The sequence below is a fragment of the Tursiops truncatus genome, chromosome 16 (genome assembly GCF_011762595.2).
Source record: "Tursiops truncatus isolate mTurTru1 chromosome 16, mTurTru1.mat.Y, whole genome shotgun sequence".
Lineage (NCBI taxonomy): Eukaryota > Metazoa > Chordata > Mammalia > Artiodactyla > Delphinidae > Tursiops > Tursiops truncatus.
Genome location: NC_047049.1, coordinates 80,116,090 through 80,140,110, shown reverse-complemented (window position 1 = coordinate 80,140,110; position 24,021 = coordinate 80,116,090). Strand labels below are relative to the sequence as shown.

The following is a 24,021-nucleotide window of genomic DNA, read 5'->3' as shown; positions in this document are numbered from 1 at the left end:
CCTGGCAAGCATGGGAACTATTGACAAGTTCTTTTTTTTCTTTTTTTTTTAAATTGAAGAATAGGTGATTTACAATGTTTCAGGTATACAACACAGTGATTCAGTTATATATATATATATTTTTTCAGATTCTTTTCCATTATAGGTTATTATAAGATATTGAGTAGAGTTCCCTGTGCTATACAGTAGGTCCTTGTTGTTTATCTATTTTATTTTATTTTATTTATTTTTTAACATCTTTATTGGGGTATAATTGCTTTACAATGGTGTGTTAGTTTCTGCTTTATAACAAAGAGAATCAGTTATACATATACGTATGTTCCCGTACCTCTTCCCTCTTGCGTCTCCCTCCCTCCCACCCTCCCTATCCCACCCCTCCAGGCGGTCACAAAGCACCGAGCTGATCTCCCTGTGCTATGCGGCTGCTTCCCACTAGCTATCTACCTTATGTTTGGTAGTGTATATATGTCCATGCCTCTCTCTCGCTTTATATAGTAGTGTATATATGTTAATCCCAAACTCATAATTTATCCGTCCTCCCCTCCTTCCCCTTTGATAACTATAAGTTTTTTCTCTATGTCTGTGAGTCTGTTTCTGTCTTGTAAATAAGTTCATTTGTATCATTTTTTTAGATTCCACATATAAGTGATATCACATGGTATTTGTCTTTCTCTATCTGACTTTACTTAGTGTGACAGTCTCTAGGTCCATCCATGTTGCTGCAAATGGCCTTATTTCATTCTTTTTCATGGCTGAGTAATACTCCATTGTATGTATGTACCACATCTTGTTTATCCATTCGTCTGTACTGACGGGTTCCTTGAGCACAGCACCCAGCACAGTGCATTTCCCACATGATATATAGACCTGAAGGGTACTTGTTGATTTCCTCAGATTAATTTTTAAATCATAGCAAGACTTCTTACTTCAGTTATCAGGCTTTTCTCATTCTACTACTTGATGTCATTCCAGACATCGTACTGCCTCTGCCTTTAGAACTACTTTTGACAACATTTTAAAACACGAGCCACTTCAGTGTTCTTGATGCAATGACTTAACCCAAGGTGGAGGCAGTCTGCTCAAATGTGTGGCAGGTCACCGCTGACGAATAACATTTCTGAAAGTGTTGCTTTGTTAGCTGTGGTAGCCTTTCATAAGTAAAGTTGGTAGCTACAGCAGTACCTGCCTGACTAGCAGTTTAACCCAAACAGTTTCTATTCCAAATACATTTTCTATTCGGGAAAAAAAAATTATATATATATATATATAATTTCCTTATCACTCTGGATGTAACTAGGTGAGATGTTTTCACCAGATACTCGTTCTTATCAAAACAATTATTATTATAATATAATATATTCCCTACCCTTGGTAGGGAGCTTCAATATGTCCTCCAGTTTTAAAACTTTCAATGTTGATATTTTCCAAATTTCATAAGCAAGGGCCTAGTCTTGTTTATGGGAAAATCACTAAGTAAAAAACTCCTTGCTGAGCCTGGCCCCAGAGTCTGTGACTGTGGTTTTCACCAGTGTGTGCAGGCATCTGCTCAGGGTAGCAACTGAATGCATTTTTGGATCTGAGTATAGACTTTTCTAGATAAATGTTTTTAGAAAGTCATTTTAATGAGAAAATCCTGCCCAACAAAGGAAATTCTATTTTCTCTTTTAAATCACGCTTCCCGAGTTTGGTGAGCAGGACAGAAATTTGACATCAGGTCTAATTCAACACAGCTGAAAATTTCTGCCCAAACGCTCAAAAGTCTACGGGTTCTGAACATGAGGTGAGTTAAGCAAATTCTCTTTGAAATATTGTCTGACCGAGTTAGGGCTACCAAATCAGACATGTGTGAAGGGACGGTATGGAAGATTTAGGGCTCTTCCTGAGGCCGATAAAAGGCGTGTTTGTGCGGAAGGGCTGGGGCAGGCGCCTGGGACCTGCCGGCTGCCCTAGAGGCAAGGAATTATCCCAGGCGAGGCTGCTCTTGGCTGCCTCCAGAGAAAGGAGCTGTTCAGAGAGGTCTTACTGTCTCTGCCAGGCTCTTCACACTTGGTGAGAGGCGGCCTTGGCTAAGGCAGGCTGAGAAACAGCATCGCTTCCTCGAGACGTGGCGAAAAAGAATTCTCCGTTCCTTGCTTTGACAAATGTGTCCTGAGCATCTTTTGAGAACCAGGCAGGTGGCACTGGAGCTCCAGGGAGGAGAAGAGACATCTTCAGGCGCCGTTTGCTTCTCTGATTTCTTTCTGTCATCACTTTGTAGCCCCCTCATTCCCACCCTGGGCCAGCCCAACACAGATCCCTTTCTGTGTTTCCCCCCACAAGTCAGATCCAGAAGAAAGAGCTGGCTAGATGTGGGGAGACCTGCATCTTGGACCCCAACCCACCACTGTCCCCTTGTGTGACCTTCAGCAAGTCACAGGACTCTTGGAGACGCCTTCAATGTGTGTATAAGGGGGAACTCAACTAGATGGGGCTGAGGTTCCTAGCCCCCCGCCAGCTCCAATTCCCTCTGCTTCTAGGTGTGAAGGTGTTTAGGGGTGGGCTCGTGACATTCTTAGCAGCCCTGACTGAGGTGGCCCTTTGTAAATGCTGGCATTTGATGTCCTGGGAAACAGGTGGGAGCGAAAATGAGGGGCTCCACTTTCTTGCAGTTACATCCCAAGCTGGGGCCTCCAGAGCAGTGCACCTGACTTACAGGTCACTATTTTGGCTTAAAGAGAAATGCCACTGTTTCTGAAGATCTATTGAAGGACAAGTTTTTTGAAAAGAAGTTTCCTTTCTGTTAAACAAGCAAACAAAAGCCCTTCAATAGCTCCTATTTCCCTTTTTATTTTTAACTTTCCACTCTGGCTTAGACAAATAATATGGATAAAATGAGAGACTGGGGTGGAATTGACAGTAAAGCCCCTGCTTTCCTGCCAGGGGGTTCTCTGCAGAGTGAGCCTAAAACCCACTGGCTTAAAAGGACACACTTGAGAAAAGTGTTCTCACAGCAAGAGAGAAACCAGTGGTAACAGGCTTTATGCTTCCTGAAGAGACCTGCCATCCCGTGTGACTGTAGCGCGCGCGCACACACACACACACACACACACACACACACACACACAGAGAGAGAGAGAGAGAGAGAGAGAGAGAGAGAGAGAGAGAGAGACTCATATTCCCAGGAGGATGCAATCATTTAAATAGGGCGGCGATTTCGTCCTTCATCCCAGGCAGTGAGTGTGCCCCCAAGGAGGGTGTGAGATCCCGAGACAGGAATTCACTCGTGTCTTACCCTTCTGCCTCTTGTGATGGAAGCATTTTGCTGTGCCGTGTCCACTAAAGAGTCATTTTCCCCAAAGCTAGAAGGAAGCAAGGTCCCCTTGGTTACATGGTAAGCAAATATGGTGTTCAGAATCTGCTCCTGCACATTCGACCAGGAGCCAGGGATCTGGGGACCAGTGACCAACAGCGCTGGCCACTCATTGAAATCTCTTTCTCGCACTTCTCGGCCTCATAGCCACAGTTCTCAGCTGGCTGCCCACCCTGAGACAAGTCAGAGCATTAGCACTTTAGTGAACTTCAAGATCCAGTTGGTCTAGGGACTGGTGAGGGAGTACTTCCTGCTCGCGTTTGCAAAGGTCCTGTCCATCCAGGCAGGCTCCTGTGTGGGGTATACCCATGCATCCTGCTGTTTTAGCTACTATGGCTGCATAACAAATCACCCCCAACTCAGTGACTTAAAAAAACATTTATTATAGGCATGAATCGGTGGGGAGGGCTGTCTGCCCCGTAATGTCTGAGTGTTCGCTGGATAGCTTGAAGGTGGAGCCTGGAATTGTCTGAAGGCTCAGTTCCTCCCGTACGTGGCTGTTGGCTGGGTCCTTAGTTGGGGCTCTCAACCAGATGCCTACACCTGGCCTGTCCAGGTGGCTTGGGCTTCCTTGGGCTTCCTCACAACATGGAGACTGGGTTCCAGGGCAAGTGATCTGAGAGACATATCAACTATTATGATCTAGCCTTGGAAGTCAGGCATGTCACCTCTACCGTGTTCTTTTCATCGGAGGATCCTTAAAGGCCCAGCCATGTTCAAGGGGGAGAAGTAATAAACTGTCTCTTGACAGCAGAGAGGAAAGGTTCTGAAGGCCATACTGCTGTGGCTGGACACACACTCCGTCATGCCTGGGCACAGCATGGAAATGACAATGAAGCTCTCCCTGGCCACTCCAGGGTAGGGTTCACAGGCAGGACCTCTACAACTTTGTCCGCCTGATGCTCGTGACTCTGGTCCAGTCCTGCCCTCTGTGGACAGATGGGATTTCTTTGGATGGAGTGGAATTTTTCATCAGATTGATAAAATATGTAAATCTGCCCTCTCATCGGCTGTCACTTCTCAGTTTAGGTCTTAAACTAATGTCATTCCCAAGATTCCCTGTGAGAGCATTATGGTAAAGCCATAAACCACTCAAATAATACTCACCCAGGTCACACTCGGTATCCTTTCAATACAGGATCAGGATCTGTCCGTAGTGGTTTGTGCAGGAACTTGATGGGGATTCTGTAACCTGGAGGAGCAGCCCTACGAGAGAATGCCAAGCAGATCTTCTGTTACTGTCAGAGAACCTTGATCTCGCGGAGTTTGTTTCCTTCCGCCTCTTTGCGCTTTTTAGTCTTTATTTTTTTGTTGAGGTAGAGTTGATTTACAGTGTTGTGTTAGTTTCAGGTATACAGCAAAATGATTCAGTTATATATAAAACATTTTCCATTATAGGTTATTATAAGATATTCAGCAGAGTTCCCTGTGCTCTACAGTAGGTCCTTGTTGGTTATCTGTTTTATGTAGAGTAGTTTGTATCTGTTAATTGCATACTCCTAATTTATCCCCCCTTCTCCTTTGGTAACCAGAGGTTTGTTTTCTATGTCTTGTGCTTTTTAATCTTCAAAATTGTTCTTTAAAAATATTCAGTTGTATTTCTTCCATACTTTTCCATTATGGCTTGAGTTAGTGTTCTTAGTAACTTTTTTCTTTATTATTTTTCAGAGATGTGGAAAATACAACAACGTATAGAAAAGAAAAGAAAAATGTGCTATAATGCTGCCCCTTCAAATAATTGTGAATATTTTAGTGCTTTGCCTGTTTGAGTATTTCCTCATCATTAAATATTCTTGTATTAAAATGGTTTTAATGGCTAAATACAAATTGAATATACCAGGACCTATTTTAACTGTCCCCTTTATCGTTGGACATTTATGTTATTTCCTCTTTCTTGTACTCAATGTAATTACTTTTGCATTACTAAAATAATAAATTATTATTTAACATATATGATAGACATTTTTCTATATTTATTTAAAATGATTAATAAAAATTATTTAAATTTAAATATATAAATTTTCTTTTCGATAGATTCCAGAAAGGGGAATATTGGATCATAGAGTATAAACAGTTAAAGTTTTGCTACATGGTCTTAAATTACTTTCCCGAATTCATACAATCACTATCAATTTGTACATAATTTTAAAAGGAAAATAGGTGGGGATTATGTGTTTGGAGGAAGATGTAAAGACATATTTTAAATGGATTTAATTCAGCTTAGATTTCTATTTGTTTTAGACTTAAGATCAGGATTGAATCATTTGATTCCATCGAAGAGTGTTTTACATTCCTCGGTTCCACGTTCTGTCTCGATGCTTTTTTGTCTCTTTTAAGTGTATTCTCAGTCATATATATTTTCCCACGAACACTGTATTTTTTTCCTTCGTGTATGACTTGTGGTTTCACTGCTGTCAATCATTTTTCTCCAGATGTTCTCTTTCTTCATGTCTCATTTAGTTCATGCGTGACTGTGGCGTTACTCATTGCCCATTGTCTTAACTTCCATGTAATTTGTCTACTCCATAATTCTGCATCTTTGAATGATAATGTTACTACTTTTAGGATCAGTAAAATATATATGTATATGTGATTTTTATGTATTTGCTGTTTTCTCATCATCACTGCTATGGTCAGTTCTGAACAAACCTTCAAGTATGCTTCACATGCCTTCTTGTGTAATTGTGTCCATTTGTCTGCAAAATCTTATGTTGTCACTAGAATTCTTTTGTACATACATTTTTTTGTAGCTTATTAGACTTCTTGAATATTTACGGTAGTTATGGGTAGTTCCAATCAGCGCTGTTTTCTTCTGATGTAGTTGACCATTTGGGATATAAACTTTAGGGCATTCTGGAGTTGGTATAGTGAATGTTAAATCACATATCTGGGTTAAATGGTTATTCTTGGACTCCAATTATAATATTATATAACTCACGGCCTCTAAGGACTTTTTAAATATCACCACACCTGGGGATTTTGTTGCTTTTGCTGGGCATTAATTGCAGTTTTTGTAGTAACTCTGCAGTTTAATCTGAATATCTATCTTAATTGTTTTTCCTATGCAAAATTCTTTTTAGTGTGCCTTCTAAGACTTTCACCATTAGATGGGAAAATATTACTTTTGCATTTGGTTACTTTTCAATTCTGAGCTCACTTTTTGCTGCATGTTTATTTATTATATTTTTATTGAGCTATAACTGACATCTAACACTGTGTAAGTTAAGGTGTACATCGTGTTGATTTGATACATTTATATATTGCAATTGATGACCACTGTAGCTTTAGCTAATACCTCTGTCACGACACATACTTATCATTTCTTTTTTGTGGTGAGAACATTAGGTTTGACATAAATACGCTACCATGTGGAAAATAGATAGCTAGTAGGAACCTGCTGTGTAGCACAGGGAGCTCAGCTTGGTGCTCTGTGATGACCTAGTTGGGTGGGATGGCGGGGGGGAAGGAGGTCCAAGAGGGAGGGGATGTGTGTATGCGTATGGCTGATTCACTTCACTGTGTGGCAGAAACTAACACAACACTGTAAAGAAAATATACTCCAATAAAAAAAAATCTAGTCTCTTAGCATTTTTTTTTTTTTTTTTTTTTTTGCGGTACGCGGGCCTCTCACTGTTGTGGCCTCTCCCGTTGCGGAGCACAGGCTCCGGACGCGCAGGCTCAGCGACCATGGCTCACGGGCCCAGCCGCTCCGCGGCATGCGGGATCTTCCCGGACCGGGGCACGAACCCGTGTCCCCTGCATCGGCAGGCGGACTCTCAACCACTGCGCCACCGGGGAAGCCCTCTTAGCATTTTTTAAGTATGTAATTCAGTATTGTTGACTATAATCACTCAGCTGTGCATTAGATCTCCAGAATTTATTCATCTTCTAACTGCAAGTTCATACTCTTAACATCCTTTCTCCAACTCCCCTACCCCCAGGCGCTGGTGACCACTGCTCTACTCTCTGTTTCCACAAGTTCAGTTTTTTTAGATTCCACATATAAGTGACATCATACAGTATTTGTCTTTCTCTGTCTGGCTTATCTCGCCAAGCACAGTGCTGCTTTTTTCCTTTACCTTTATTGTAAGATTCTCTCTTTTCTTTCCTTATTCTCTTGACATTGTTTATTCTTTTCTTTTAAAAATCCATGGCCCTCTAGATGCCAGGCATTACCCTGAGGCCCTGCCCACAGGGAGTTTACAATCACTTGTGAGAAACTGAGGCATGTCAGAATCTGTGCTACAGGTGGAAGCACTGTTTGGGGCCTTGGAGGAACCGCTGGGGTTCAGACACAGTTGGAGGAGGGGGCACAGGCAGGAAGACTCATGTGACGGAAGGCAGTGGGGTCCGTTCCAGGTGGCACAGGTTTGGTGGTACATAAGAGAACAGAGGGCACGGAATGAAGTGTGGGCCTAGCGCCAGGTTGTAGGAGGGCAGGGTTCCGACTCTGCTCTGCGGTGGCTTTTCTAAATTGAAATATAGTTACTTTACAATGTTGTGTTAGTTTCAGGTGTGCAGCAAAGTGATTCAGATATATATAGATATAGATATAGATATACACACACACATATATATATTCTTTTTCAGATTATTTTCCATTATAGGTTATTATAAGACATTGAATATAGTTCCCTGTGCTATACAGTAGGTCCTTGTTGTGTATCTATTTTATACATAGTAGTGTGTGTATGTTAATCGCACACTCCTAATTTATCTCCCCCTCCCTTTCCCCTTTGGTAACCATGTTTGTTTTCTATGTCTGTGAGTCTGTTTCTGTTTCATAGATAAGTTCGTGTCATATTTTAGATTCCACATATAAGTGATATCTTGTGATATTTATCTTTCTCTGTCTGACTTACTTCACTTCGTGTGATCATCTCTAGGTCCATCCATGTAGCTGCAAACGGCATTATTTCATTCTTTTTTATGGCTGAGTAAGGTTCTATTGTATATATGTACCACATCTTCTTTATCCATTCCTCTGTGGATGGACACTTAGGTTGCTCCCATGTCTTGGCTATTGTGAATGGTGCTGCTGTGAACATAGGGGTGTGTGTTTCTTTTCGAATTAAGAGTTTTCTCCAGATATGTACCCAGGAGTGGGATTGCTGGATCATACAGTAACTCTATTTTTAGTTTTTAAAGGAACCTCTATACTGTTCTCCATGTGGTGGTTTTGTACAGGAAAGTGACATAAAGAAGGCTCTCTGCTGGTTCATGTGTAGAATACAAGTACGAAGGGGAAACACTTGAGAAGGAGGGAGCTCCCAGACTTGGCTACTCATTCACGGAACAAATGAATGCCATGTGCCTACCATGTGTCTGACACTGTGCCAGGAGCTCTGGACCCAGCAGCTAGCAAGACATCATTGCCTGGGCTCTTACGGGGCTTGACATTCATTCTTCCTGCTTTTATGGGGCTTACGCTCTGGTGAGGGAGAGGGAAAATCAATACCTACGCTGGCAGTGGCAGCAGCTGTACATATAACACACGCCTCGTGGCATATAAAGTCTCCTCAATATTCTAGCTTTCAGGGACTGTGACAGCATGCGAACAACGTTCAGTGTCCTATTAGATTCCTGTACCCCTAGAGGAGCATCTCTTTGTTCTCACAGGTCAGCTCAGTTGCTCTCGTGACTTGCCCAGTCCCTCTTTGGTTAGCATTCCTATTTTAGTGTGAGTTTGCCCGTGGATGCGGCTTGAAGACCCAGGCTTCCCCTTTGATAAATCCACTTTAGGGGTTGATGTACTGGAAATAGGTCTTTGAAATGACCGGATGAGGGAGGTCAGCTGTGGAGCTATGTAGACCCAGCTTATCATTCGGTAAAAACCTGAAATTGTCATTCTCAAGAACGACCTCCAGGGGAGACAGAGGTTCCGGCATGATTCTAATGGGGTGCAGGAGCTGGTGCAGCTCTGTAGGGGAGTCTTCCCTTTGTGGACCATTGGATAAATCACAGATGTGTTCACAGCCCTGAAAAACTCTGTAGTTTATGAGTGATCTTTTTCTTTTTCTCTGGCCAGGAATCTTACGTCCTTTCGGCAGAACTTGGAGAAAAATGTGAAGCCATTGGCAAGAAATTATTATACTTAGAAGATCAACTTCACACTGCGATCCACAGTCACGATGAAGATCTCATTCATATCCTTTTTTTTTCCTGCAGGTTAAGCACCTGTTAGGTTATTTTGTAAAAGAAAGTCTTAAAAAATTATACCGTTTCCCCATGCCTCAGCAGATGCAAACAAATAGATACTCCTGGTATTTCGAGTTCAACACACCTCAGATCCCTGAGATTATTCAGTATGCGATGTTTCTCTCTAGTTTTTGGTAAGTCAGCATTTTTGATTATTAAACCTGACGGCTAAAAAGTAGCAGTGCAGTTCAGACAAGCACACGACGAGGCCAAAGAAAAATGGAGTTTCAGGGGCTGTGAAGCTGGGTTTGTGGGGCTCAGATGGTTATGGGTCTGCCTGCCTCAGTGTTCCAGGGGCCTTCTGAATACCGAGAAACCCAAATCCATCTTTGGTTTTCTTTTCCATACAATTCTGCCGTATAACGGGCAGGAGAGTGTCACAAGTAACAGGACTTTGGATCACTCCTTTGTACAAGATTCAGTGCATTTCCTGTCACATCTGCAAATAACCTTTATCAAAACCAGTTGCCAGTGACCGAGATGCACAAGAATCTCCTGGCTTAGGTGTGCAAGCCGGTGGAGCACTGAATCACATGTAGATATGTGCGTGCGTTCCGTGTGTCCCTGCCTAGTTCTTTCGAGGGTAGATGGGTGGGTGCAAGACGTATGAAGGCATATACAGCCCCATTCTGTATCTTTTCGGTTACTTAATCGTAAGCTGACACTCCTCTAGATGAAAGTACTTCTCTATTCATTCATCATTTCTGTTCAGTAGTGTGACTTTTATTAGATGTATTTGTGAGAAGTGTAGCTATTTTGGACTTTGCTTCTCGTCGCTGTCTTACTCTTCAGAATCCTCGTTCTTACCATGCTTTATCGGGAGTCTGTGTGTGTGTGTGAATGTATGTGTACGTTTAAGGAGCTTTGGATGGTCAAGGATTAATCTTAATCACAAGTATTCAGATGCACGGTTTAATGACAGATTCAATGTTGCGTTTCCTTCCTCCTTACAAACTTCAATCTTTTGCCTTGCTTGTTAAACTTAGCAGGAGATTTTTTCAACTTAATCCGTGATTATTTTCACATGGCTCAAGGTGGATTTTTTAAAGCAGACGTTCTGTTTTTGGTAACTCCCTGCCCCTTACAAACTGATGTTTAAGCGCTTATTAAAAAGTTGGCCAAAGAAACAGTAGAAGCATTTCTGTTCTGCACTTTTGTTTATTCCACGTTCATGGATCACGCAGAATTGAGCAGTCGTAAGGTGGCACGGCCTCCAGCAGATGGGCAGGTAACCGGCTGTGAGGACCTGGGAGCAAAGCCCTGCAGACGGCCAGTGCACACAGAGCGGTTCCTGGCTGCAGTCTAGCAGGTGGGCTTGTTCCTCAGTGGGAAATCCCTCCAGCTTGTGGTGGGCTCAGGTAGCAGTTCTGAGAGCTGCAGTCAGGGTCTGTGTTAGTCTCTTGTTTAGAAATTTTCCAGAAGGTTAGTTTGATTCTAGGGAATGGGGTTTTCTCCTGAACAGGGTTGGGTGGTAGGGAAGAGGCTGAGAAGAGACAGAGCTGTGTATAAATAAGGTACTTTTAGCACAGGGTGCTCAGCTCGGTGCTTTGTGACCACCTAGAGGGGTGGGATACGGAGGGAGGGAGACGCAAGAGGGAAGAGATATGGGGATATATGTATATGTATAAATGATTCACTTTGTTATAAAGCAGAAACTAACACACCATTGTAAAGCAATTATACTCCAATAAAGATGTTTAAAAAAAATGCTTTTAGTTTTCCCACAGCCAGTCCAAGCCAGATTCAGGAGCGGTGGGAATCACAGAGAGTGGATAAAGCCTCTTGCAGCATCTGTAAAGTCAGATAATAACATGTACTTCTAGGTTTTCATTTGGGCTAAATGAGGTTATATGCAGAAAATATGTTTAATATAGTTCTTACACATGGTAAAGTGTTTGGTTTTAGGTAGAAAACCATTCTCAGTGTCTGTCACAAGCTCAGACATCCCGTTTATAGATGAGGTTTCAAGGTAAGTTGATTCAATCATTTTGTAATAAATCCTTGAAAGAATTAATTGGTAACTACACAGTGACTTATATGGTCATTTAATTCTAATAAAACTGCCGTAGACAGGGATTATTCTTCCTACTTGATAGTTGAGAAAACTGAGGCTTGGAGATTGCGTGGCTGGTCCAAGGTCGTTTCTGATGAGGGGGCAGAAGCATCCGGCCACAAGCCCCATGGTCCTTCACGGCCAGTCAGGAGGCAGCTATGCCTGTAAGGAGCTGGACAGGCCTGTTCTGTGGAACATACAGTTACTATAAAAATATTAAGCTATAACAAAAGTTGTTTAGTGAAGTTACGTTTATTGAGAGTTTTGCTGATCCTTGCTGAGATAAGTGAGGATCTAGAGGGGGCATGTCAAACCAGGGTTGGGAAGCACTGCTTTAGGTACTGAAATCATTCCCCCAGCAAAAATAGCCTCTACACCACAATACGGATTTCGACCCAGACTTTCCTCTGAAACCGTGGCTTCGTTCTGTGTCACGGATGGACAGTAAATACACAGAAGGTATCTTTGAGTTCTAACAAAGCAGCACTTAGTTTCAAGTGGAACTCGGCGCCCTAAGTTAGAAAGACATATTTACAAGGTTCTGCGGAGGCTTCTTACACAAACCAAAGCCCTCGTTTCCAATGAGAACTTATCTAGAGATTCCAAGAGGCCGCTGAAATCCTCTGGCCACACTCCGACTGGTTTGTGTTTCCATTCTTGATCAAAGAGACAAAGCTGAGTGCAGTTGAAAGAAACAGCTTGCCGTCAGCAACAGGAAAGAATTTCCCAGCAAGTGTAATATTTTTGTCTGATTCCATTAAGGTCTCCGCCAGAGCCTCCTGTTCAAAAGCTGCGGAGTGAACGTGATTCTTGTGCGTCCACATCAGTGTCTGTGTCCAGAAGCTTCAAGCCTTGGACACTCCAGATGTTCATTCCCCGAGTGGAAGGCATGGAGCTTTGCAGAAACCGTTTCGTGTGATAAGGCCCTGGTAGTGTGGCATCAGCAGAGGGTGGAGCAGTCGCCAGCAGTGGGGTTGAGTTTCCCAGCAGATCCTCTGGGTATCCTGACTTAACACCAAGGCCACGGGCAACTGGCTGGGAGTCTCTCGCTTTTATGAAGAAGACACTGGATTGACAGATCGGAGGAGGGGGAGAAGACAGGCCGTGTCTCTTCATCATCCTGACAGGCTCACTGAATTACAAGTAGCCAGATAACACCCCCAGCCCGTCAGCCACCTGGGGGCGAGCATGTGAGAAGCGTCTGCACCATTAATTGGAAGAGCTGGCGTCGCAGAGGTGACTCACGCCTGGTGTCTGAGGCGAGGATGGGAGGTGTGACTTCACTGCCACTCAAGCCGGCATTTTCAGGGGCATTAGTCTGACTCTCTAGTATAATTTCAGTCATTTGGGATCCTAATTAGCAGTTGGGTGTTGAAAAACATTTTGAGTGTATGGAATGGTTCCTCCCTGTTTATAATGCTTGAACTGAAAACCATCTAGGTTAAGTGGATTTTTTTAGCAGGGAGCTTTTCCTTTCTCTTTCAGCTCCTACTACATACTTTCAAAAGGAAAGAAGGACACCTGGGATCTGGACTCTGGGCATCTTTCGGACTCCCCAGGGCAGCGCTGCTCGCCTCTGAGTCGTAGATAAGACAGGGACAGGCTTATTCTGTTTGTGTTTCTATTTGCATTCACATCCAGGAAGCTCTCCTGGAATTCCGTTCTTTCTGTTTATTTGGAACACGTGGTGCCTAATCGATTAGTTTTGGTGGCGCTTGATGGCGTGCAAATACTCTAAATGCATCCAGGCACTTGCACAAACACCACATCCCCTTAGGAGCCCTTGCCTGGTTCAGCTTTCCAATGTGCAGCTGCAACAGACAAAGGGAAGGGGAGTTTGAGGGGCTTGCTCTGCCTCCTTGGAAATGCTGTCTGCTTCTAGGGCTAAAGAGCTGCGAGAGGGATTGTGACCATCGTGGAGCTCCACAGTTTCACAGATGAGAAAACTGAGACCCTCAGAGGCTGCTGTTTGAACACTGCGTACCCTGGGCTGATATGCCTATGGCGGGCGGTGCTCTTCCCTTTGGCTCCCACCAAAGGGAGTGGGATGGCAAGAGCAGGACTTGGAGCCTCACAGGGGGGAGAGGAGGGAGCCCAGGAGAGGGTGCGGGCACCGGGCTGGCACTGCTGGCTTAGCCCTAGGTGGGCACCACAGGGAGGGCCCCTGTCCAAGCATCACATCCACTGAAGCAGGTCGCATGTAGGCGGGGATTTCCTCTTTGCTCTTCAACAACTGTGTCCCTCACCTTTGGCTTTGGGAAGGAAAGAAAATTCCCAGGACTGAGGAATCACTGCTGATATGAAGAAATAATTTAGCAAATGAGTAGCTGTTGCAAAGGACATACTGTTGTTTCTTTTGGAAGCAAACTAGTTCAGGGCAGGTGAACTGAAGACCTACTTTTGACCCAGCTACTAAAATGATCGCTTGGCATCTCAACTGGCAGTAAATCACTCAGTTGTTTCTATATATAAACAAAAGACCCCTTTTAGAGAATTTGAGGATCTTTGCACATGGCTGCCCTAAAAGACAGTATTGTGTAACCACTGCAAGACATCTGTGAAACACGCCTTGCCGTCTTATTCCTTGCTCGTTGCAAACACGGTCTGCACACTTTTACTATCAAGAGTATGATCTTATTTGCAAAGCAGAAATAGAGACACAGACGTAGAGAACAAACGTATGGCTACCAAGGTGGCAAAGGGACGAGGGGTGGGATGAACTGGGAGATTGGGATTGACATATATACACCATAGACACTATGTATCAGATAGATAACTAGTAAGAACCTACTGTATAGCACAGGGAACTCAAGGCTCTGTGGTGACCTAAATGGGAAGGAAACCCAAGAAAGTGGGGATATATGTATGGCTGATGCACTTTGCTGTACAGCAGAAACTAACACAACATTGTAAAGCAACTATACTCCAATAAAAATTAATTTTTAAAAAAAGAGATAAAAAAAGAAGTAATGTTCTTGCCTAATTCAGGTGTAGTCTATCCCAAGGTGGTCTTGGGTTCAAAGGTGTTTTTAAAGATGTTGGCATGTTAATCCTTGTGCCACTGTTGTAATTAATATGCAATTTTCTTAGGTGCCACAGATGTTTGGTGGCATATCTGTTACAGAGGAATGATACACATACTTAGCTAGAGAGGTTTCTAGGGCGCAGGCGTTCGAAGAATCATTTAACTCTTTTGAGACCTATTCTCGCACTTAGATGGAGTGAGCACCTCTTATACACATAATTTCCAGTACTGGAGTTTTACTTTTATTTCCTCAGCACTTGGAAAAAAATCAATGAGCTTATTGGAGGAGCAATCAGAAAATCCAACTCTAGTAGTCTTAAGATTTTGGTTAGGGGCTTCCCTGGTGGTGCAGTGGTTGAGAGTCCGCCTGCTGATGCGGGGGATGCGGGTTCGTGCCCCGGTCCGGGAAGATCCCACATGCCGCAGAGCGGCTGGGCCCGTGAGCCATGGCCGCTGAGCCTGCGCGTCCGGAGCCTGTGCTCCGCAACGGGAGAGGTCACAACAGTGAGAGGCCCGCGTACCACAAAAAAAAAAAAAAAAAAATTTTGGTTAGATGTATCCAGTGGGTTAGTTTATCTTTCTATAAATCAGTGAGAAAATGTTGCAAAAATGTTTGTAAAGATATCTTTTTCAGTATAACCTCCAAGTGCACATCTGCAGCCTGGACCTCTCTCTGAACCTCAGACTCACGTCTGTTTCCTCCTCAGCATCTCCACTTGGCTGACAAATAGGCTTTTCCAACTTCACGTGTCCAAACTCCAGGTCCTCCCCACCCCACCCCCCAAAACCCTGACTCATTCCCAGTCTTCTCCTTCTTGATCAGTTGCAAGTCTATTTTTCCAGTTCGTTGCTTAGATAAAAAATCTGGGAGTCATTCTTGCTGCCTTTTCCTTCCTTTACATCTCACCTCCAGTCCGTCACATATGCCATTGGCGCCATCTTTAAAACATCCAGAATCTGACCATCTCTCACCACCTCCACTGCCACCACCTGGTTATGGCCCGAATTATTGCAAAATCCTCCTCTTGTCTCCAGGCTTTTGCCCTCGCATCCTTTAATCCACTAACGATTAAAGCAGCCAGGGAGATCACGTCTCTCCCCGGCTCCAAACCCTGCCATGGCCCCATCTCACGATCTATCCGCATGCCCTTGTGTGTTTATTTTCTTCTCACTCAGTGGCACATAAGCCCCATGATGGCAGTGGCTTTGTTCACTCCCCTACTTCCCATGTCTAGAACATTTCTTAGCACACAGTAGGAGCTGTGAAATGTTTGAGTATTTGATCGAATGAAGGAAAGAGTGAGGATCTCTATCTACATGATTATTTTCCCAACTGCTAGATGGGAAAATGTTTCCAGTGTTTTTTCTTTTCTTTTTTTTTTAACTTTTTAAAATTGCTGAATCAGAATAATAGATTAATTAAGCCTATCCTAATATTTAAGAGTTGTGATAAAAAGATACTCCTCTTAAGATATTTCTGAATTATTTTCACTAAATGCTTATTCTGCTTTTTTATTTTTAAAATTTTAATTTATCTTTTTATGAAGTATAGTTTATTTACAATGTGTTAGTTTCAGGTGTACAGCAAAGTGATTCATATATATAGTCAGATATATATTCATATATATATATTCAGATATATATTCATAGGTATATATATTCATATATATATATATATATATATATATATATATATATATACACATTCTTTTTCAGATTCTTTTCCCATGTAGGTTATTACAAGATATTGAGTAGAGTTCCCTGTGCTATACAGTAGGTCCTTGCTGATAATCTATTTTATATATAGTAGTGTGCATATGTTACTCCCAAATTCCTAATTTATCTCTCCCCCACCCCCTTCCCTTTGGTAACCATAAGTTTGTTTTCTATGTCTGTGAGTCTGTTTCTGGTTTGTAAATAAGTTCATCTGTATCATTTTTTTTAGATTCAACATGTAAGTGATATCATATGATATTTGTGTTTCTCTGTCTGACTTACTTCACTTAGTATGATCATCTCTAGGTCCATCCACGTTGCTGCAAATGGCATTACTTCGTTCTTTTTTTGTGGCTGAGTAATATTCCATTGTATGTATGTCCCACATCTTCTTTGTCCATTCCTCTGTGGATGGACATTTAGGTTGCTTTCATGTCTTGGCTATTGTGAAAGGTGCTGCTGTGAACATTGGGATGCATGTATCTTTTTGAACAAACACATTGATTGAACTATGAAAGGATGCATGTCCATTGTGAATATTACAGAAGTATGGAAAAAAAAAGGCTCCATCCCCCTCCCAGTACCAATGTCTAGGAGAAGTCCACCCCTGTGTCCTCCTAAGGTGCTTTTCCAGCTAGACATGGCTTATCTCTATTGTCCCCTTTGTTTTTGCAAAATTAGGATCATTCCATACACATTGTTCTACAACTTGCTTTCCCCCCCCCCACTCCACATTTTATCCTGGACTCTCTTTCATATAAGCACATTCAAAATGTTTTGGAACTCCCATGTAGTATGGAATCATACAAGCAGGTTGGTTAGAGGGAAGTATTTCGTAAATAAAACATGATTTTAATCATTTTGATGATTATTACCCCATAGGTTCTAAAGGAGGTTCCCAGGATTTCTGAGGTCTGGCCCTACTTAGACAGAACAACCTCTGCTATTTTAGTAAATAAACCTTAAATCTCATCTCACAAAAGGCACTATACTCTCACAAGAAAAAAATATTTCTTTTAACCCTAGCCCTGTGAAGACGGTATGGGAATTTGCATTTTATGAGTGAGACAATGAAAGCATTCTATGGTTTGCCAGGTTCCAGAGCTGCTGGTCACATCCTCAAATCCCTTGCTTGTCACTCCTCCCTGTGTCCCTGGAGACTGTTGTCTGTTGTCTGAGGGGCTGATGTGTTACATAACTTAGTCTTTTTCTTTTGTGGCTTCTCTCACTGTCTTCTTAAAAACGTTTTCAGTGCGTTCTGCCAGTGCTAGAAATGTTACGAGTTCTTGAAGAAGCAGTTCAGTCTGGTGCAGTTTCTCTCTCTAAAAACCTTGGTCGTCATTCAGCATATTACAGAGCGGGGCCTGTAGTCCCAGGCTGCATATCAAAGGTAATGAAGTCTCGGGAGTGTGTCGAGATTCATAAACTGCTTAAGCTCCACGCTTATTCTTTATAAATGTAGCATAACTTTGTGATTCCTTTGCAGCTTGTTCTGTCTGGGACCACTTACGCTCTCGCTTGTATAAAGTCATATGTGTTTTCACTAAAGATTCGTAGAGCTGTTCAGAGAAATGCAGGAAAATGAAGTCTTTTAAAAAAGAAAAAAGAAAACACGAGTATTGGGTTCTTGCCCCACCTCTCGCCCATCTCCTCAACCCCATCCTCATTCCCCTCCAGTTCACGTGCAAGGAGTGAAGCATCATGGTAGGTGTATGTAAATTACATGAATAATGAAGGCTGGTGGGGATTCAAGAGGATGAAAAGCTGCCAGAGGCTTGTCGGGGTGGCTCAGTATTTTTGCTCAGATGAGGTTCATTTGCATAATTCCCAGGATCCTTTGGAGTTCCTCATTTAAACAGGAAAAAAGAAAGCTTTCCATAGTCGTAACCTAAAGGTATCTCTTTCTCTTGACATTGCATTGACATTGTACTTAAGTAAAACCACATTGTAGTAGGTGTGGACAGTCTGCAAGTGGGAAGATTTCTGCAAACTACTTTTCCCGAAGCTTTCTGTTTTCTCCACCTCTGATCTAGTAATAGTTAAGTGGTCTGACCTCTTGTGACGATTTAACAGCATCTAAGTGGTGTGAACATATTTCTGTGTTTCCTCTTAGTTCCTGTTAGATGAAGTTAAATTAGTTTGCTTATTAAGGTAAAAGAATTCAATCCATCACTCATCCTGTATTTATCTTAGGATTGTTCTGGTACAAAAGGGAAAGAACAGAGGGGCCTGACTGTGGACAGACAGGAAAATCACTGTTGGTTAAATGTTCCCCAGCTTAAGCCCCTAGAAGAGAGCTCATCTTTTAAGAGAATGGCGGGCGTATTATTTATTCCATATAATTATTCACTGAGTTCTCTATGATTGTTTTATTTATATGAGAAACAACTTTACAGGTTATGAAACTAAAAACCCAACCATTTAAAGAAAAACCAACCAACCAACCCAGAAAAGGCAAGCTCCCTGCACTCCGTCAAATCTCCAAGGCCCCGAGTGGCTACTTTACGAGCACCTGGGGGTATAATAACACGTGACAGCAGATTAGACCCTAACGGCGTTTAGAAGTCACTGTTTCATGTGAAAACTGAGGTTCAAAGTGATTTGCACAAGGTAACAAGGCTGGCGGATGACCCATAGGGACTGTAGCTCATCGCGCGGAGTCTGGTTGTATGGTGGCCCCCAATCCTGGAGCTCTGAGTTCCAGCCTTCTGCCCTTTCCACTGTCAGAGCATTTGGATGTGACAGTTGCCCTCCCCCAGCCTGGGGCTGAGCAGGGATACAGTCACACTGACCATATTCCGTGGAGCGTCCCAGTTTGCCATCTGTCTCCGTCTAAGAGCTGACTCTTCCTTTTCCTTTTGGAAACCTTACTTGAGATAGTGAATGACCTCAGGCCTCATAGAAATTGCAATTGCTCTTAAAAGAAGCGTAGCATTGGTATTAATATTTAATGCCTACACTTTGGAGGAACTTGAAACCGCAGTTAGAGGGGAGTGCCCATCTGCTTCCAGCAGGCATGTGGCTCTTACCAGATCCCCGAGAGGCTGCAGAGGGCCGCCTGTCACCTTCGCCTGTGTTCCTTAACAACGTGCGCACAGTCTCTCAAGAGGGAGCTCCAGATGGTGAAGGAAACTCTGCAGGCCATGATCCTGCAGCTCCAGCCAGCAAAGGAGGCGGGAGAGAGGGAGGCTGCAGCTTCCTGTGGGACAGCTGGTGTCCGGGAAGCACCGGCCTGAGGCGTCACAGGATGGGGGAAGGAGGGTGAGTGACTGCGTCATCACCGTGGGTGCTGCGGGGCCTCTCCCACCTCCTCTGCATAACCAATGTGCCCGAAACAATTACGGAGATGGATGTCGCCCAGCAGAAGAGCGGTCCGCTCTCCCGATCCTGAGATCAGGGGGTCTGCCGATTGGAATAGGCAGGGGGAGTGAACTGCCGATTTCCTTATAAATGTTGGTCCGAGGCACCTTTACTGTCATTAACAGGAACATCTTGCACAGGACTTGAAAAATCTTTCCATTTCAGCCCCCATGAGACAGAAGTTGGGGTGATTTCTGCTAGAAAGACGTCTCTTTTCCTGTACCACCTTGCTTTCTGAAGCAATTAAAATATCTCCTGATTTAAGAACTTATAAAAAAGAAACCATACATGTCTCTCTTATCATACCCATTACACCTTCCTACAGGCACATGATATAAGGGAGCTAATTAACCCCAGAAACTGGAATTAACAGCTTTTCACCTTAATTTCCCCTGTGATTCTCTATAATCTCACAAGAATTAAGATGAAAAATTCCAAACGATATATATTTTTTAAAGAGACAGACTATCACGTGTAGCCCTCTGGTTGTCCTGTCTGGCACTGCCTGTCTCTCCAGGATGTGTCCCTGATGTTTCATCAGGACATTCTGAAATTCACCCACAACGAGAGCAGGAAGGGAGTGAGGGGCATGAATTGGTCAGGGGACGTGTTTAAACGTTTAATCCTCTCCTATTTTCCCTTGAACCTGTTTCACTTAGTGTCAGGCAGGACATGGATGTAGAAACCTTCAATGCAGAAGAGTATTCAGTGAGGCAGTGCAGTACTCAGTTCATCAGTGCAGTACTCAGTGAGGCAGTGCTGAACTCAGTTCATCAGTACTGTACTCAGTGAGGCAGTGCTGTACTCAGTTCATCAGTACTGTACTCAGTGAGGCAGTGCTGTACTCCGTTAATCAGTGCTGTACCCAGTGAATCAGTGTAGTACTCAGTGAATCAGTGCTGTACTCAGTGAATCAGTACTGTACTCAGTGAATCAGTGCTGTACTCAGTGAATCAGTGCTGTACTCAGTGAGGCGGTGCTGTACTCAGTGAATCAGTGTTGTACTCAGTTCATCAGTGCTGTACTCAGTGAGGCAGTGCTGTACTCAGTGAGGCAGTGCAATACTCAGTTCATCAGTGCTGTACCCAGTGAATCAGTGTAGTACTCAGTGAATCAGTGCTGTACTCAGTGAATCAGTGCTGTACTCAGTGAGGCGGTGCTATACTCAGTTCATCAGTGCTGTACTCAGCAATGTGGGGCACTGCAGGCCCTTCCCTGCTGAGGCAGCTGTAAAACAGGCTGAGCTCAGCAGGCAGCGCTCCTCGAGGTGCGCTGAGGAAGGCAGCCTTGAGAGATGCTCCACAGTCGTACGGCTCTCCTTTGGCGTGAGTCCATTTGAGAAGTGTGCCATGCCATCACCCGCTTGGAGACCACGGTGTGATGAGCATATCAGCCTGTGATAATGCTTGGAATGAGGAAACCCTCTTGTTTTTGTCTAACCCCGAACTCCCACGTTTAATGGATCATAGGGTTTTTAAAATTTAAATTCTATTAATATTCCATCAGTCTAGTGCTGTGCAGCCCTGCATTCTCCAGGAGTGTCGTGATCCAAACGCTGATTTACATCACTTATGTATGCATCAGAGATGAAACTCAAAACTTTTGCCGTGTTGAGTTAATAATGACTTGCCGCAGTTTGTAAGTGTAATTGACTAACTGGTCTTTTTGTGCTTCTGTCTCATTGATACAGGAGTGAGATGCTTCTGCCTCCTTCAGGATCCATGGACACTAGACAATCTTTGTCATTTCCTGAAGTCATGCTGCCGTTTCCGGAAGGCAGCTGGTGCTTTGCTCAGCCTTCCGTGCTGTGCTGTGCTTCCGTCAGGAGATGGCCCTGCTTAAGCCAGCAAGTGGCCATAGTCCAGAGAACAAAGCAAAAGCACAACATTGTGAATTTTCTGATTGTATTTTCTGCAATTTTCTGTTGAGCATTTAAAAATATATACTATACATATTTTAATAATAGGTATAATTAGTTTGTTCCAGGAATGCTTGGTTTTGCAATGCTGGAGCAAATTCCTGAATTATTTATCATGTCTAAAAAATAATTATGTACTAGTCACATGGCACATGGAATTCTTGAATCCTTGAATTAATTCCAGTGAAGCAAAACTTGGAAAGAGTCAGGATTGTCTCTAATGAATCCCTACTTGGAGAAGTGTCATTTTAAAAAGCCCCACAAGGCATCTTAACAGTCACTAACCCAAGTGTTTTGTATTTACTCAGACACCATCATGAATAATTCTGTGAGGTTATGATGTATTTGAAAACTCTGGAAGCTCATGACTGTCTGAGTGTGCCCCAAATAAGGGTTCTCCGGTGGCCCCAGTGGGCAACATGTCCATCTCCTTGTTGAGATGCCAGATCAAGGCAGGTGAATGATGCTACAGCTCATCTGTGGTCTGTGCTGGTGTCAGAGGCAACCAGGAAGCCTGTACAAGGCCAGGGTGAGTCCTCTGGCCACATGACCTTCTCAGGACAAGCCCCTCTTCTGCCACTGTGACCCCAGAAGACCCAGGACTGTGTATCCCAAATCATTATATAGGGCAGTTTCTATCAGGGCAACATAAGAAGAGATCAGGGCTTGAACATAAAAGCCACAAAGCAATAGCAATAAAAATCCAAGCTTTTATGGAGACAGTCAAGACCACAAGCACAAGTGCAGGTGGAAAATGCTGCCTTTGGGTCTGATTTCACTGTGGCACCATGCGAGAGAATCCACGATAGATTACACGGTCCTCCACGCCGAGATGCTAGCATCCAAATGCCACCCATTTATCTTCCACCAGCCCGAGCGTGTTCTCAGTCAGTGACACTCCCGGTTCCTTGCAACTTCCTGAAATTTCAACATCAAAATGATCTTCCTCAAATCAGGTGAGCATGTATATCAGTGGTCCCCAACCTTTCGGGCACCAGGGACGGGCTTTGTGGAAGACAATTTTTCCACAGCCTGGAGGTGGGGGAATGGTTCGGGTGGCGATGTGAGGGCTGGGGCGCGGCAGATGAAGCCTCGCTCACTCACCTGCCGCTCCCCTCCTGCTGTGCGGCCCAGCTCCTAACAGGCCGTGGACCAGTCCCGGTCCACTGCCCAGGGGTTGGGGATCTCTGATGGGTATCGTATTGGACACTTAGCTTTCTGTGCAGTAAGGCTGGTTTCCCCACCCCAGGAGCACAGAAGGGCTCACGTGTGTGTGCTGGGACTGTCCCAAGACCTTTATAATCATTATCATCTGACTTCTGATTCCGACCTTATGGGGTAGGTGTTTGCACGTGATGCACTCGAGCCTTAGGAGACCAATGAACTTTCCCCGTGGCACAGAGCTGCTGAGCGGGGGGCCAGCAGCAGCCATCAGAGACAGGTAGACTGCTCTTAACTGTGCTCTTCCTAAAGTGCCTTTAATGTCTTTCTGGGACTGTGACCCAAGGAGCTTATTTGTTCCCTTAAGAACTCATGGTCACCGTGGGAGTCCTGACTGGAGAATCAGAGAAACTGAGCCTGGGGAAACCCTGGCTTCCCACACCCCCAGGTGAGCCCCGCTGCTCTGTGACCATGAAGTCTAGGCTCAGACAGCCTTCAACAGACCTACCACCCACCACTGTCCTAACCAGCCATTCATTCCCCATCCACCTCAAAAACCATGCCAGGAACAACCACTTAGTGCCTGACAGCAGGCAGATTTTCTTGAAAACCCCCATCTAATCGGTATTTTTCAGAAAACAGTCAAGATAGCAACATTGCACTCATTGTTTAATGCCTTCTTGAGAAATGATTCGATGCTCTTATTTTGAATACCCTCACCTTACTTAATCTTTGAATTTTGTCATGTAATTTATTACTTCATGAAACTTACTTTTCATATGTGAAATTAAAACTGTTATCCAAGCCATGGTCCACCTTTAACATTTTTTTATCTTCTGGAGTGTGGATGACAGAAAAATGTATCCGTTTTCCTCATCTCATCTTTCTGTTACAGGATGATTCATTGTACGGTTACTTACATTGCACCAAATGTTTCTAATAAATCAATGCTTTGAAGTTGTGTATGTGTTTACTTTCAGATATTAACCAGTCAGAAAACGATGGAATTTTCTAGTCCAGACCCTTTGAGGAAGTTGAAAATAACATCACCACTAAGTGGGGAACAGGACAGGGTGCCCACTAACACTAGTGGAAATATTTTACTGGAGATACTGGCTAATTCAGTTATGCAAGAAAAATAAATGAGAGTTACAATCTGGAAAGGAGGAGATACAACATTAACAATGACAGATGATGTTGCTGTAAGACAGACAACCAAAGAAAATTAACAAAAACACAAA

The 24,021-nt window shown here is 43.5% G+C and overlaps 1 protein-coding gene across 2 annotated transcripts in view; it reads left to right on the top strand.

The window, feature by feature from the left end:
* Window positions 1-23,737, top strand: part of DISC1 (DISC1 scaffold protein) — a 342,719-nt gene extending 318,982 nt beyond the window's left edge. The window contains exons 12-14 of one of the 2 annotated variants that reach the window (XM_033842010.2): window positions 9,378-9,495; window positions 19,438-19,602; window positions 21,392-23,737. In XM_033842010.2, coding sequence (XP_033697901.1) covers window positions 9,378-9,495; window positions 19,438-19,577 — 258 coding nt within the window. In that variant the 3' untranslated portion in view covers window positions 19,578-19,602; window positions 21,392-23,737. Of the gene's footprint in view, window positions 1-5,017; window positions 5,223-9,377; window positions 9,496-19,437; window positions 19,603-21,391 lie in introns of those variants that run through there. The other variant, XM_073793660.1, reaches the window with a different exon arrangement.
* Window positions 23,738-24,021: the final 284 nt, after the last annotated feature.